General features: G+C 37.0%; 1 protein-coding gene across 1 annotated transcript in view; it reads left to right on the plus strand.

Annotated features, from left to right (window-relative positions):
• SPINK5 (serine peptidase inhibitor Kazal type 5) overlaps positions 1-16,712 on the plus strand; it is a 66,055-nt gene that overhangs the window by 13,658 nt on the left and 35,685 nt on the right. Inside the window, exons 4-10 of the mRNA XM_044659830.1 lie at positions 1,079-1,139; positions 6,527-6,654; positions 8,835-8,922; positions 10,943-11,070; positions 12,384-12,462; positions 14,485-14,612; positions 16,300-16,378. Coding sequence (XP_044515765.1) covers positions 1,079-1,139; positions 6,527-6,654; positions 8,835-8,922; positions 10,943-11,070; positions 12,384-12,462; positions 14,485-14,612; positions 16,300-16,378 — 691 coding nt within the window. The remainder of the gene's footprint in view (positions 1-1,078; positions 1,140-6,526; positions 6,655-8,834; positions 8,923-10,942; positions 11,071-12,383; positions 12,463-14,484; positions 14,613-16,299; positions 16,379-16,712) is intronic.

Raw genomic sequence — 16,712 nt, forward strand, 5'->3', positions numbered from 1 at the left:
CTTAATTTGGGGCCCAATAAAATCCAGAAAGGGAAGTAAATGAAAATGAGGATTGACATTAGGTGACTCCCTTGTCATTACAGTCACTAAAACCTATTTTTACCCATATTTCCTGTTACCAGTAACTAACATATTGCAGTAACTAATGCTGAACTGTTTGCCAATTTTATTGAAGGATGACTTAGGGTGGGGGAGGTTCTTAATTTAGTGTCCACAAACTTCCAGAGATCCATAGATAGTTTTTTTGTTGTTTTTTTTGGAGGAGTATCCATGAACTTCCCATGGATGTGACAAGAAAACCAAACTTTTTTTTCACTTCTTTTTTAAAATTGTTCATTTATTTGATTGTTTGTTTGTTTATTCATTTATGCTTTGAAAATTTTTTATTTAATTAATTGATTTAGAATATTTTTCCATGGTTACATGATTTATGTTCTTTCCCTCTCCTCCTCCCCCGGCCCCATAGCCAACGAGGATATTCTACTGGATCTCACATATGTCATTGATCAATACCTATTTCCATATTATTAATATTTGCATTAGGGTGATTCCCTTAGAGCAGTGATGGGCAAACTACGGCCCCTCAGCCAGATGCATGCCCCCTGAAATGTGCTATCCAGCTGTGGGACATTATTCCTAATCTGGCAAATACAATGAGTAGGATACAATACAATGAAACTTTGAAAAAGTTGCCTTAGAAACAGACTGACAGATGAGCATTTCCTTTCCTTTGACCCCCTCTTAAAAAAAAGTTTGCCCATCACTACCTTAGAGTCTACATCCCCAATCATGTCCCCATCGAGCCATGTGATCAAGCAATTGCTTTTCTTTTGTGTAGAAATTTCCACAGTTCCTTCTCTGGATGTTCTTCACTGCTTTCTAACTGAATTTTATTAATTTCTCTAAGTTATAAATGTAAACAACAAAAATAATTATTCTATGAAGGGATCCATTTACTTTTTACAACTTCCCAAAAGGCTAAGAACCCCTGGTCTCCCATCAGTGTATTTTGTTTGTTTGTTTTTTGCTGAAGGGGTTTCATTGTATTTCTACATAGACCATTCATTTCTCCACACAGCCTGAAAGAAGCTGAAAACAAAACAAAAGATGATAAGAGAGATGGCAGAAGTGATGAAGAGGTGAGTATCCCAGAAATAATAATAGTAACTGCTCCTCCTGACATTTTACAATTTATAAAGCACTTTGCTCAGAACACTGGTAAGGGAAGTAGGTAAAGCAGGTACTCTTAGTTCTCCTTTACAAATGAGAAACATTCAGAGAACAGAAGGGATGCTTCCCTGGCTCTCAAATATCAGAGCATGGATTCATCTCAACTTGACTCCATGTCCAATGTATCTTCCTATTGCTTGACTAGTTCTCTTGGTTTTGGGGGATTATGAAGAATGAATTTATGAAGAATACTTTCTATGCCTGCTTTATAAACTAGTCAATTGCATTCATGTATTTGTTTTTCATACTTAACATTTTCTCCTTCATAGGTAAAATCATCCTGAGAACATTTCCAGTGTTATTAACTAAATTTTGTGTTACAATGTGTTTTCCTTCTCAGGTTCCAAATTTTGTTTTATTGTTTTGTTGTTTTTATTTAGTAAGAGTTTATTTTGAGAAGGCAACTAGGTGGTATAGTGTATAGAGTGCTGGGCTTGGAATCAGGAAGACTCATCTACAATAGTTAAAATCTGTCCTCAGACATTTACTATCAATGTGAAACTGAGAAAATCCCTTCATCTTCTTTGCCTCAGTTACTCATCTGTAAAATGAGCTAGATAAGGAAATGGTAAGCCACTCTAGCATCTTTTTGAAAAAACAAAAGGAAAAGAAAGGAAAAGAGTATATTTGAGACTGCATGTGTGTAGCAAACAACACAATTTCCATCTCTTGCCACTCTCTGTTTGTAGGTAGCTTCACTTACAAAGTAATTAACAAATTCATAGACTGTCAAAACTTGAAAGGAGTATCAAGAATAATTTAATTCAATACTCTATATGTATAGAGGAAGAAACTGAAGTCCAGTGAGGTTCTGAGAATTTATGTCCTGTGTTCTAATATTCTACATCCAAAAGTCCCTTGTATTTCTGATATTTTATGTTGTGTGTTCTAAGGTCTGGCATTCTATAATTTTTATTGAATATCCTACAGGTCCCTTGCTCTAGCATTCTTCATTCTAAGATAAGTCTATATTCTATATTCTAAAGGATAACAGTCTATCTTCTAAGGACTGAAATTCTATATTCTAAGGATTCTCTAGTTTTGAAATTCTATGTTCTAAGGCTTTATGTTTAGGTTCTATGTTTTTAGGACTCTTATGCTCTCTGTTTTAAGAATAAGAAAAAGACATCCTATATTCCATGTTGTCAGGTCTGACATTCTATAGTCTATGTTCTAACAATGTTTTAGCTCTGATGGCCCATATTTTGTGTTCTAAGTTTTGTGTTCTAAGGGATCCACCTACTCTAATAGTTATAGGCTCTATAACATTTAATTTGTTTCCTTTTTCTTTTTTTTTTCTTCTCTTTCTTTGGCTCCTTGGTTATTACCACTTTTATGAGGCATCCACACCTGATTATGCCAAATGGGCTGTCTTATAGACAGCTTAGTATCTGTCCACAAAAATAGCTTGTCAGTGGGTTGGCCACAAAATACTTAGCATGAATCATACCTTATAAACAAGATTATCATTGTTTTTCTGTTGACAACCAATGATCACGGATGTTGTATCTGTGTTTGGATACTCAGGTAATTGCCTTTTGCATATGAATCTTCAAGGAAGAAAGTCAGGAGTATACTGTAAGGTGGAAAAAGGTTTTTTGGTCTTATATATTAAAAGGTGGTCACCAGGGGAAATTTCCCCAATTAAGGAATAACTTCAAGTCAAAATTGACTTTTATGGGAATTTATTTACATCTGAGAAGAGGTAGAAGAAGAAATAAGGAAATAAGAATCTAACCCAGTAGGTAATTTACTACGATCCTCTAATTAATCTAGGTAGATCTTAACCCTTAGCTGAAAGTTAGAGGGCCAGAGGCCCGGAGGTGAATGGAGCAAAACTTCATTCACAGAGTCTACTAAAAGAAATTTCTTAAGAGAAGTTCAGGAAGATTCAATCAGTCTTTAAACTCACCACGTGGAATTCAAAGAAGATATTTAAAGCAGTCTCACCAGGGTCTCAGCGTTCCAACACTCCTCCATGAACCAGAAGAGGTCCGTCACCAGACGCCCTCTTCAACCGAACCCTCTCACTCACTGGACTCCCTCTTTTAAAAGGGGTCACTTATGCATCACTTCCTGTACCTCCCTCCTAATTTGCATGTCCAATCACAATAGTCACTTCTCATAGTACTGCCTAGGGGGGCAGTCAGTTGGTTCTGATTCGTCACCCACTCTAGCACACGTGGGGTTATGGACCTCCCAGAATTAGAGGTGTTCTTGCCTTTGTTGATTAAATCTAAAGATGGGTAGACTTAATCTAATTATCACAATACCCATCACTCTCCAACAGATAAATGGCTCATTCTTAGGTTAGTTCAAGCTAGATTTATGCCTGTCCCTACTCAGATATTAAGGTTTAGAACTACAGATTGTGTAGTATCATTAAGGTGTTAGATATTGGGCCTCTGGAAACCAAAGGAATCAGGCAGACTACAATTATGGCCAAGAATGGGAAGAGAAACCTTACCTGGATCTCCTAGTTTAAAAGGATATAAGAAACTTCAGACCAGATATGCCTTGGTAGAACTAGGAATCAGAAACAACTGTGAATAACAGGCAGCTATAAAGCATTTCTCTAGGGCTGAATGAAAAGGAGCTGAGAGAAACTAAACTTAACTTCAGTGGAGAGGATGGTTATTCCAGTTTTGCTCTTGAAATGAGAAGTAAGATGATATGTAAGTGTTGTTTCCTTTCAACTTTTGCAATTCCATTTTTATTTTTCCTTAAAACAATTTCTGCAGTTACCTCAAAGTTCACTAAAACATTTTACAGGAAGAGGAGCAAAGATGATGGAGAAGGGACAAGGACTCTCCTGATCTCTCACAAATTACCCTACAAATGATTGGTGTATAATGCCTCAAAATCAATTCTGGAACAGCAGAATCCACAAAAGGACAGGGTGAAACAATCTTTCTACTCAAGACAACTTAGGAGGATGACATGAAAAGTCTGTTACACTAGTGTGGAAGTAGAACACAGACCAGGATATCATAGCAGACCCTACCACGGCAAGCCAGCACAGGCCTTAGAGGCAACTGAATAAGCAGCAATAGCTTCTATAGTTCTTAGCCTACAGATGATAAAAGGACCAGAAGACTGATCAGAAGAAGATTGCTAAGGTCTTTTTGCTGGTTGTAGGTGCAGAACTCTGTTGCCTGTCCATACATGGATCCAAGTTGTAGTCCTGGGCTGCAGTCCCTGGGCATGTTCCCAGGGTGAGGAGTGCACATCAGCTCTTGCAGCTCCAGGGGATCAGAAGATACTAGTCACAGTTCAGGGTGGAAAAGAAAGCTTGTCATAACTTTCAGAAATGGTTATCTATCAGGAGAGTGTTAAACATATCTCTTCTTAGATTATACCACCTTGGAAGAACTGAAAACTTATAGATGTCCAGGGCTAACTCTGAAAGTAGCTATGCAAAGAAACTGAAGCTTGGAACAGCACCCCCTTCATCACCACAAAGCCCAACTTCAACAATTTTTTAAAGATAGAAATCAAGAAAATTACTCGGAAAATGAGAAAACAACAACAAAAAAAGAAACTCGGCATGCTTTAGTTGGTGACAGGGAAGACTAAAACACAAATTCAGAAGAAGACCACTAAGTCAATACTGCTGCATCCAAAACATCAAAGTAAAATTTAAATTGGTCTTAAGCCCATAAATAATTTCTAGAAGAGCTGACAAAGGATTTTAAAAATTAAATAAGAGAAGCAGAAGTAAAATTGGGAAAAGAAATGAGAGTGACACAGGAAAATCACAAAAAAGAAGTCAAAAGCTTGGTAAAAAAAAAGAATAAAAAGATCAAGGAAAAAACCTTAGAAAACAGAATAGCTCTTTTGATAAAAGAGAATTAGATATTATTGGAGGTTGTTTGTATATAACCCACAACTGGGTAATGTTGGGGTAGCAAAATGGAAAAGCAGAAAGAATCTTGAACCTCTGAGATGGAAGAGAACTGGCCTCTCTGAGAAGAAATTTCCTCCTTTTCATCATGCCAGGGTTATATTAGAAGTTTTCTGAAATCCTTTCAGCTCCGACATTCTATGATCCTACATTACTCTATTAGCTAATAAATGGTTGGAAAAATTTCAGATACAAAAATATTTTTTTCTGTTGAAGTCAAGGCTACCAAGAGAAAATTGTATTCTTGTATTTGAGATAAAAAAATTTAGGAATACTATGCATGAGTCTGGCTAGACAAATGATTAAAAAAATAAGACCTGGAGGTATTAAAGGCTGCATGTTTGACATAAATCAGAAATATGGTACAGTAACTAAAGGTGCTAAAGCATCCTTTAGCTGCATTGAGAAAAGTATAGTGTTCAGAAAAAGGGAAGTGACAATTTAGACCATATGTGGACTTTACATTTAGTTATGGATATAATATTCTAGAGTAGATATTGATAAGCCATATTATCTCAAGAGAACAACTATGTTGAGGCAGGAATTTGAAAACTTGCTGCAAGAAGAGTGGTTTAAGGAACTGAAGATAGACGTATAGAAAGCTTAGGAATTATAGAATTACTATATTCAAAGGATTATAGAATTATTTATTCAAATGGTTACTTTATAGAACATCAAGGATAACAAAGATTAATGGGGAAAACTCATGAAGAGGCAGATTTCACTTTTTTAAATGGAAGAACTTCCCAGCATTTCAGAGATGTCCAAATAAAGGAATGAATTACATAGTTAGGTACTAAGTTTCATATCTCTGGAAATCTCTAACCAAAAGCTGCAGAGGACTATTTTTTGGGATTATTGTAAAAGTTTCCTTTTCATCTACTACTTGGACTTAATTCCTTCTGTGCATCCTTTACCTAGGTGAATAAAGGGCAGTTGATAGAATGCTGGACCTGGTGTCAGAAAGACCTCAAATCAAGCCTCAGATAGTTACTAGTTATGTGACCATGGGCAATTCATTTAGCCTCTGTTTTACTCAATTTCCTCATTTGTAAAACGGAGATAATGATAGCACCCACTTCCCAGGGTTGTCATGGGTACAAAATGACATAATGACTGTAAGATGCTTAGGACATTGGCTAGTATATAGTAAGTGCTATTTAAATGTTAACTATCATAATGATCATCATTATTATTCTAACTATGAGTTTCAGTAGAATTATAGGACCTAAGACCAATGGACAGATTCTGGTTTTGTAGCTATATGACCTTGACTAAATTGTTCCAGACCTTCAATGTCCTGATTTCTAAAATTACAATTATATATTAGTAATGTTCTTCAAATGAAAAGGAAAATATTACTCATAGATGTTTTTTAAACTCTTTTTGAAGGAATTTTGTAAAGACTTTGCAAACAATGTAAAAAATGGAATACTCCCTTGTACACGAGAAAATGAACCTGTTCGAGGCCCTGATGGAAAGATGCATGGAAATAAGTGTGCTTACTGTGCAAAATTCTTGTGAGTATAGAAATTGTTATTTAAATCAACTCAAAATATGAATAGAGACAAAGTATTTCTAGACTAGTGCTTCGCCACCAGTCTTCCATACTTCTTCAGGCTTTAAAACTGCTCCTACCAATGTTTCTTACTCCGACATCACTAAGTATTCTCCAGTCTAAATACCCCTAGTCCAGCAACTGATCCCCTTAAAACATAGCTTAGAATTACCTTTTCTGGACACTTCATGTTGCCAATGTTTTTTGTATACACTTGACACCTAAGCTCTCTTTCTCTTTCTCCTTATTCTTGATTTTGGTTATTTCTTGATCCTAGATCCTTGCCTTTGAGTCTCAGGGTCTTTCTGACAGGTCACAGAAACCTATGTAGCCTGAAGTAATAATTAAAAAAAACAGGACTACTTTGAAATTGCAGTCCTGAGAAGTAGGGAACTCTAGGATTTTTGGCTCAATTTTCCAAAGGAAGAAGCTGAGTCTTCCAGAAGTTAAGTGACTCATCCAAGGTCATCTAGAAAGCCTATGCCAGAGCTAGGACTTGGTTTCTTGGACCAGGATCTTGGCTTCTTGATTGAAGAATTATTAAGTCTAACTTCTTCATTTTTTATAAATGGGGAGCTGAGACCCAGAGAGATAAAATTATGTTACTTAGGAATGAGTTACAGATCTAAGACGACAAGCCATATCTTTGATAAACCCACTGTCTTTCAATGAAAAGGTACCCAGAAAGCTAATGGGATTGATTATGGTCTTTCTCTAGTGGACTCTGACTTTTTGGGTCATATGGAACAAAGAAACATCTAGCTACAAGATCTCCATCCCAGACATGATGATGATCAGAGCAGTGCCTGACTACTTCTAGACTCTCACATATTCTAACTATAAATATTCCACGTGTGAAACTTCATTTCTTTGGAATTAACTTGGCATTGAAGAAAGAGCTTGAGATAAATTTAATCAGTCAGGGCTCTATCCTTCCTATCACTGTTCCTCTTTTTGGAACCTAGACATATTTTCCTTCTCTAGGTCTTGTATTCCTTATTAGTAAAATAAGTGAGTTGAAATAGAAAATGCTTAAGATTTCTAAGAGATTTTCTGAATTGAATGCAAATTTTGGAAGGCACAAGATGCAGAATTGGGTTTATCAGGAGCAAGAACTTTGAAACAATTAATACTGTCAAAAAGTGAAATAAGCATCCCTGTTTTGAGGAGAGGCTGGGGAGAAATTCTGAAGGGGACTTCAGCTCACATACTAGATGCTCTCTGGGACCTCTTTTAACTTTGAGATTCTATAATTCAATGATTCCTTGAATCTAGAAACAGATTTCTTAGAGGAGAATATCATCATAGAATAATAGAACTAGAAAGGAGATTAAAATATAGGACTGATTTTCTTTCAATTCAACAGACATTTCTTTTGTGCTTTATTCTAAGCATTGGACGAGGTGCTGAGGATACAGAGAAAAAAATGAATTATCTTTGTCCCTAGAGCATTCTTAGAACATAGAAAATTTGATCTTTAAATGGTTCTTAGAAAGCAGATTACCTATTTATTTTATGGAGAAGGAGACTAAGGGCTAGATTGATAACATGATCTCAGAGAACAAAAGAAAATGCTGCTAAAGTAAATAACTGATAAATTAAGCCATAATTTGTGGTCACTTCTAACTGAGCAAATATGATGCTACAGCTTGGATCTATTCTCTTCCAAATGAGAAGTTGTCTCAGGCTCAGAGAACAAAGGGCCCTATAACTTGAGTTCTGACTTCCTTTTTTTCTGTGGAATAGTAGAATACATGTCTAAAGTCCAAAATATTTTGCTTCTTACATGTGGCTCTCCATTTCTTATTCCTGTGTTTTGGTTCTGGCTTTCTTCCACTACTGTCATGCATTTCCTCCTTACCACCACTTCATGGATTCTGAATAGTCCAAGGATTCTACAACAATCTCTAGAACCTTGCTTCAGCCTTTCTATTACCTTCAACTGTTAATGCCATACCTCCCTCCCTATCTTGTAATCTGCTGACTTTATACATTTTGGTATACGTTTTTCTCTATATACTTCTCTATATGCACAGGCTCTCTCTTTCAGGGTAAGATTAAAAAACACAGTGAGAGTTTAATGAATGTTTGTTGATCAGTTACATAAGTTCTGGTACCTCAATCGTGTACTCTGTTCTCTAGCAAAAAACAATATGACAAGGAAAAAAAGAAAGCTGATGAAGATCTTAGGATGTCTAAAGAGAAGAATAAGATTAAAAGAGAAACAGAGGTGAGTTTGAAATTGTATACATGCCATTGTCACAATTTTAAAAAACAGTTTCTCAAAATTGAGTGTATTATTTTTTGAGTGTAAAGAACTGGACTATCAGTATATATGGTTTGTAGGACTGGCTCGGCCATTTACTTCTTGACCTGCCTCTGCATTTACTATTTCTGTGACCTTCACTTTCTGGGCCTCAGATTCTTTCTATGTAAAAAGTTGGAAGGGGACTAGGTTGTATTGGAGGTCTCTTTTGGATGTCAATCTATGATCCCATGACTTAGATGACTTTGGGCATGTCACTTCTCTTTTCTTGGCCTAAGTTTCTTCATCATTTAAATGGATATAATAATTACTGTCCTCACTCCCTTCCAGGTAGGTAGAGAATGAATGTGAAAATTCTTGTAACTCTAAAACACTAAGAAAATGCTATCTGAATTTAAAGTGTGGCATTGATTGTTAAGAACTGTAGTAATGACTCTTCCTAGCTGTGTGACCTTGGCCAAGTCACTTAACTACAATTGCCTAGCTTTTACCACTCTTCTGCCTTGGAACTAATACTTTGTATGTATTATAAGACAAAGTAAAGATTTAAAAAGAATACTTGTAATGCCTGTCTAAGCATTTTCTAAAATTGAGGTATCAATTATTTAATAATGATAAAGATGACATTCTAGAAATGTTTTTCAGCTTAATAATAAAAACAATAATAATAGCTAAAATATATAGGGCTAACTATGTGCTAAGTATAAAATGCTTTATAATTATTATCTCATTTGATCCTCACCACAACCCTGAGAGGTAGAACCTATTATTGTCCCCATTTTACAGATGAGGAATTGAGGCAAATAGAGGTTAAGGAACAGGTCTAGTGACACATAGCTAGTAAGGTTCTAAAGCTGGATTTGAACTTAGTTCTTCCTGATTCCAGGCCCAGAGTTATATTATTTAATTTTCCCACCAAAGCTGTATGGGTAGGGACAAGAAACATTGCTTACAGAGAAGGAAAGTAAGGATCTGTGAAAGCAGAAATCAATTGCCTAGGATCACATTGCTAAATAATAAGGAGATTCTATATTTAAACACCAAAGCTTCCTATCTTTCAGTTCATAGCTTTTTCAATTAAACATCAACATAAGTAATAATTTATTTTACTTTATTCATTTATTCAGCTATTCATATGTCAACCATTCATTAATTCATTTATTCATCTATTTATGTCTATTTTATTTAAAAATATATTCCTGATACTTAACTAGAAAAAATCATATAGATTTTCCTAGACATAGAAGGGTATTTTTAATAATTTCATCCTCCTACAGTTTCCACCCATTCGGCAAACATTTTTTGAGCACATGCTATTTTCAGGATCCTTTTCTGGGCAGTTGGTGGTGATACAAGGTTTAGATGAGAATCTCAGTCTTAACGGAGGCTAAAGACTATTGTATGGGTTATCCTAATCCATAGTAATTCACAATAAGTGCATTAGAGAGGTTAAAACAAAGTTTTTATATTAGGTTTCATGGGAAGAGGATTGCTGACTAGGGATATTGGGGAATTCTTCTTGGATAGGTGGAATTTCATTTGTGCTTTCAGGGATTGAGGGGTAGGAATTCATGACAGAAAGAGGCACAGTAGGGCATGCTGGAGTTTGGGAAGAATGAGTACAGAGGCAGATATTTCAGGGTCTGTAGACTTAGGAAATGCTGTCGGCTTTGGCTGCAGCACAGAGTATGTGGTAATAATATAAAGTTGGACAGCAGGGGGGCCATTAGATTGTGAAGGACCTTGAATGGCAAGCAGAGCAGTTGATACTTTAATTGGGAAGGAGTAGATGACCCTATATGATAATAGTGGAGAAATATTACAAATATCTGAGGGAAAAGATCATGGGGAGGCTTGAAGAAAACTTGATTTTCCTTAATTGACCTTTCCTCCAATGGTGAGTGCTTTAGAGATGCTGTTCTCTACATCATGCATGAAATGAATGAACAGGAAACTGAATGCCAAATAAGTTTCCCTTTTATAGGCAATTTGCGATAGATTCCGTGACATGCTGAAGGACAACAAACTCTACTGCACCAAGGAACATGACCCTGTCCGAGGCTTTGACGGAAAGCAATATGGGAACAAATGCTACATGTGTGAAGCCTTCTTGTGAGTATGAAGAGGGGCAGCATGATCTCTGCTTTAGGTTCTCTTAGAAACAGAGTCCCTTTTTGTAAGACAGCTTGTTATTTCCATTCTCTTATATCTCATTTCCTAGCATTACTCTCTTCCAGGGGAAAGCAACTCCCTCCCAAGATAGATTGATTTTGCTTGTAAGCACATTTTAGAATCTGAACCTCTAGGTCTTACTGTAGTTCTGTTGCAGAATAGGACTCTGGATTATTATTCCAAGAATTTTACGATCTAAGCTGTTCAGACCTTTTGTCCTTTTTTTCTTATTTGTACTGATAGCATTGGTTTCTATGTTATTTTTATTTTTATAAATAGCCTTTCCTTTCATATTCACTGGATCATCCCTTATTAATGGGGTAAAAAACTAGAAAGGGATCAAAGTGGGTCAGTAGAATCAATCAGTACTTCAGCTGAGACTGACAGCACTAAAGTCACTGCTCCAACCTTTACAAAGAAGGGAGTGAAGTACATTTTTGAGACTGCAGAACCATGCTTCTTTGTTACTCAAATTAAAATAGCATTCATTTTTTTGTTCTTTCTATTTGTATTATTAAAGTAATTAAAATGGTTCACATCCTCATCCATCTCCTGAAAAGTCCCCAACAAACATGCATGCACACACACACGCACACACACACACACACACACACACTGTATTGCAGGGTGTATAATTCAATTTTTTTTCTGTCTAATTGGGAGTCACAATTGTGCTGATTCAGGTGTTATATCTAGTCAGGCTTAGGAATCATAGGTTCATGTTCCCACTGGTATGATTAGTCCCGGAACCATGTCCCCACAGCACTGGGCTCAACACCCAGATCCTGCAGGATCGCCCACTGACAGAATGCAGTTCATATCTCAAAGTTCATGCCAGAAATACATACATGTTTGAAGTTCATGCAGTTGGGAAATTCTTCATGCTCACAGTGACAGAGCTAGAGAAACAATTGAATTCCTTTCTGAAAACTGTCCCCAGACCTAGTTTAACCACTTGGACATAAAAGTCTAAGGTCAAGGAATAGTCTCGATGCCTTTCCTAAAGTTCTAAAGAGGAAGGGGTTAGAGTGATTGACTTCACTCAACAAGCACTTGAAGGCTAGTTTCCTCATCCTATAGTTACTGAATGCCAACTCCAGAATTTGATGGTGTCAGAAGCAGAAAAACCTGAAAACATAGATTTTAGGATTGAAGACTTAATGGGGCAGGAGGGCTGACAAGCAAAGTTGATGAGGGAGAAAATATAGTATTTGTATTCCTAATAGAGCTCTCTTTCTTTTATTCTCTTACAGCAAAGCAGAAGCTGAAAAAAAGAAGAAAAATGAAAGATTAAGGACTAAGAGAGCACTACCAACTCGTGCCTATGTCTTAGTGAGTTACTAAACAAATATCCAATTAGACCTCTCTAGGCTATGCCTCCTTGTCTCATTGGAGGTCAGAATGGCAGCCACATTCAGATAACAGTTTTACATGAATACTGGGAAATATACATTTAGACATAGCCTCAATGTCACAAGATTTGGAACCATAAGGGACCTTGATAATTATCTAGTTTAAAGCTCTCATTTTTGATATGAGATAACAGAGGCTCAAGGTAAAGAAGGGACCTACCAAATTCCCCACAATTCATTTACACAAGATTCAGACAAGACACAGTTTAAATTCAAGTCCTCTGATTTCAGATGCATGAAGTATTTCTCCAACACCATTTTATAATTTTTAGTGCTAGAGAAACTTTGTCACACATCTTACATACGATCAGTCCTGAACACTGGGATTGAGTTCCCCAGCTTACAGGCCTGCAACTTCCAGGCTTTCCTCTTGCATTACCTTCACTGGCCTAATATGTGCTTTATAAAGACCTACTCAAGTGGTATGTCTTCTGCGAAGCCTTCCTAAGGCCTAGCCACAAAGAGAATTGCCTTCCTGTTTAGGGAAGCCCCTACGGGGTACCAGGTCCATCTGAATTCTGGTCCAGTCAAGGAAGCACTGTGTGAGGTGCAGGTTGTCCTTGGTAGAACCCCACAGGCAGGCAGGCAGGCAGGCACACCTCTTGACATAGACGAAAAAGCTAGGGGCAATGCCTCTTTCACCCCTGGTGTAGAGTCCAAGTTTTGTATTAAAGAAAAAGTCATGAAAAAAGGTGGGAAAAAGAACAAAAACCAAAAGAGGAACTTATCACAAAAACTTACTATGCCAATTGAGAAAATCAAAACACAAACAGTTGAGGACAGAGTAAAAATGGCCACAAGAAAAATGCAATATGCTGCCAGGCCCCAAAAGAACTCCTGGAGTATCTAAAAAGGATTTCAAAAACAAATAGAAGAAGTAGAAGAACAATTTGGAAAAGAAACGATTATGATGCAAGAGAATCATGAAAAAGAATCATCTGTTTGGGAAAGAAAACACAAATGGAGGAAAGATATACAATAGTCCACTGAAAAAGACAACACCTTATAAAATAGAATTGCTAGAGAGAAAAGGAACTCTTTCTACATCTGTTTTTTTATTTGTTTATTTTTTGGTATATTTTTTATGAATAGAAAAAAAAAGCCACTAAATTTTCCAAGTTGTTGAAGGGCCTTTTAGTCTCTCTTTATTTTCCTGATGAATCCTGCAGTTCCAATACATTTGGTGAACATTTATTGAACACATATCATTTACAGAGCCCTATTCTGTGCAATTTGACGGGTTGCATAGATAAGAATCTGTCTTAATGGAGGTTACAGTCTGAGAAGAATATAACTAGTCTTGCAAAAAAATGTCTAGCAGTTATATAGAAGATATTGAGTGGCATTATAAGACATCAGTATGGGCCACCTTAATCCACAGTAATTCATGATGAGTAGAGTAGAGAATTTAAAACAGAAATTCATATATTAGGTCTTAGGGGTAGAGAATTACTGACTAGGATATGGGGGAATTCTTCTTGGATATGTGGAATTTCACTTGTACTTTCAGGGATGGAGGGGTAAGAATACATGAGTAAAGAGGCACATGCTGAAGTTTGGGAATGATGTGAGCATAGAGGCAGAATATTTCAGGGTTTGTAGTCTTAGGAAATGCTGCCAGCTTTGCTTTAGCACAGGGCATGTGGTAATAATATGATGATGGTTGGGGGCGGGGGTGCATTAGATTTTGTAGGTTCTTGAATGCCAAGCATAGAAGTTGAAACTTTACTTGGGAGGCCAAACAGAGCAGTAGAAGGTTTTTGAGCAGAGATGTTACCAATGCCTGAGGGGAAGGAGAATGGGGAGGCTTGAGGAAAACTCTGATTTTCCACAAGTGGCCTTCCATCCAACAATGAATGCCTTAGAGCTGTTTGCCCAGAATGTCATTCCTATAAAGGAGAAAAAGGAAAGTGAATGCCAGTTTTCTGTTTTCCTTTTACAGCAATTGTGCAAAACTTTCCCTGATTTGATGAAGACTGAAGAATACCCCTGCCATAAGATACTTGACCCCACCAGAGGCTTAGATGGGAAGATGTATAATAACCCATGTCAAATGTGTAACGCCTTCTAGTGAGTATGAAGAAGGGCAGCAAGATCTCTGCTTGAGGTTCTGTGAGCTTGAGGCCCTTTGTATGAGACAACTCATTCTCATTCTCTAATTTCTCATTTCCCTACCCATTTCTCATTTCCCTGCTCTCCTCTGCCAAGGAAAAGTAAATCCTTCATCAAACTGATTGATTTTCTTTGTCATCTGAAATTGCAAATAGTGCTTTGATGTGTTCATGGATAGGATTCTGGACTACTCTTTCAAAAGTCATAGAACCATAAATACTCAGATCTTTTGTCTCTTCTTCTCATCTGTATTGATAACTTTTGCTTTTAGGACATTTTCATTTTCACTGATGCCTCCTTACTGACTCATCCCTTGTCAGTGGGAATAAACCCTAGAAAGAGAGAAAAGCATTTCAGTAAAGCCAAACAAGACATCAACAGAGACAGACAGTAAATGCAGTATTCTAGAGTCATAGCCCCCACCTCTATCAAATGTTGTATCTGCGTTCACAATGCATATGACCCCTCAGTATTCATACCAAAGATACATACATGTTTGAAGTCCTTTCCATTGGGAAATTCTTCCTGCTCACAGGGACAGAGCTAGAGACTCTCTTGAATTCCTTCCTGAAAACTGTCCCTAGACCTAGTTGAACCACTTGGGCTTAAAAGTCTGAGGTCAGGAAATAGTCTTGATGCCTTTCTCATACTTCTGAGGAGGAAGGAGTTAGAGTGATTGCTATTTTCCTCATCCCATAGTTCCTCAATGCCAGCTCCAGTATTTGATGGTGTCAGAACCAGAAAACCTGAACATAGATTCTTAGGACTGAAGATTCAATGAAATTTTATTCTTTCAGGAACTCATGCTCTTAGACCTTTTATATTTTCACAGAACCTTAGAACCTTTACCTTCATAGGCTTTTTATAGACCAAGAACTCTAAATATTCATTCCTTTTCTAAAGTTTAAAAAGTTCACTCACTCTGAGATTCTCAGAATTTTAGCATGTCTATACCTCAGCATCTAAGAGGTAAAAGTGATCTCTGAAGTGATCTGGCTAGTTTGGAATCATGTTGGCAATCTCCTATACCCCACCTTTAACAGGGAGTCCTTCACTTTTTTCTTAGATGCCTCTAAGGATAGGAAACTGAGGCCTCCCAAATTAAGTGTCAGAACAGAGCTCTTTGTAGTTTGGCATTAACGGAGTTCTTAATTTTGTAAAATATATTAAAAAGTTTAAATCATTTGATATTTATAATACCCCTCCGAAGGATGTATTATTATTACTGCAATTTTACAGAAGAAGAAAGTAGCACATGATGGTTCAGGGACTTATTTGCTCAGACTCACAGAGCCAGTAAGTGTCTGATGTGAGATTCATACTCAGATCTTTCTGACCCAATTTCTATGCTCCAGGAACTCTGCTACATAGCTGCTGTAACTAAGACTGTGGCAAAACTTGACTCTTGTTGTACTTGGATGTACCACCTAGGGACAAGATGGTTTCTCCAGATTCTAGATAGCTTTTGTTGGAAGAATGTTTTATGGGAAGAAGTTGTGGCACAGTAGATTCTTATTGGAGCCATTACTGAAAGGTCCCTTTGGTGTTCCTGCTGAGGATTGAGGGCTAATAAGGAAAGCTGAGGAGGGAGAAAAGATAGTATTCATATTACTAATAGACCACTCTTTCTTTTATTCTCTTACAGCAAAGCAGAATTCAGAGAAAAGAAAAGAAATGAAAGATTTAGGACTAAGAGAGAACCAGCAACCCGTGCCTCAATCACAGTGAGTGACTGAACAAATATCCAATTAGACCTCTCTAGGCTATGCCTCCTTGTCTCATTGGAGGTCAGAATGGCAGCCACATTCACATCACAGTTTTACATGAATACTGGGAAACCTATATTTAGACATAGCCTCAATGTTCCAGGATTTGGAACCATAAGGGACCTTGAGAATCATTTGGTTTAAACCTCTCACTTTAGACATGAGGAAACAGAGGTTCAGAGTGAGGGAGTGACCTACCCAATTCCCTACAATTCATTTACACAACATTTAGACAAGACACAGTTCAAATTCAAGGCTTCTGTTTTCAGATGCATGAAGTATTTCTCCAACA

The sequence above is a fragment of the Gracilinanus agilis genome, chromosome 2 (assembly GCF_016433145.1).
Source record: "Gracilinanus agilis isolate LMUSP501 chromosome 2, AgileGrace, whole genome shotgun sequence".
NCBI classification, from domain to species: Eukaryota; Metazoa; Chordata; class Mammalia; order Didelphimorphia; family Didelphidae; genus Gracilinanus; species Gracilinanus agilis.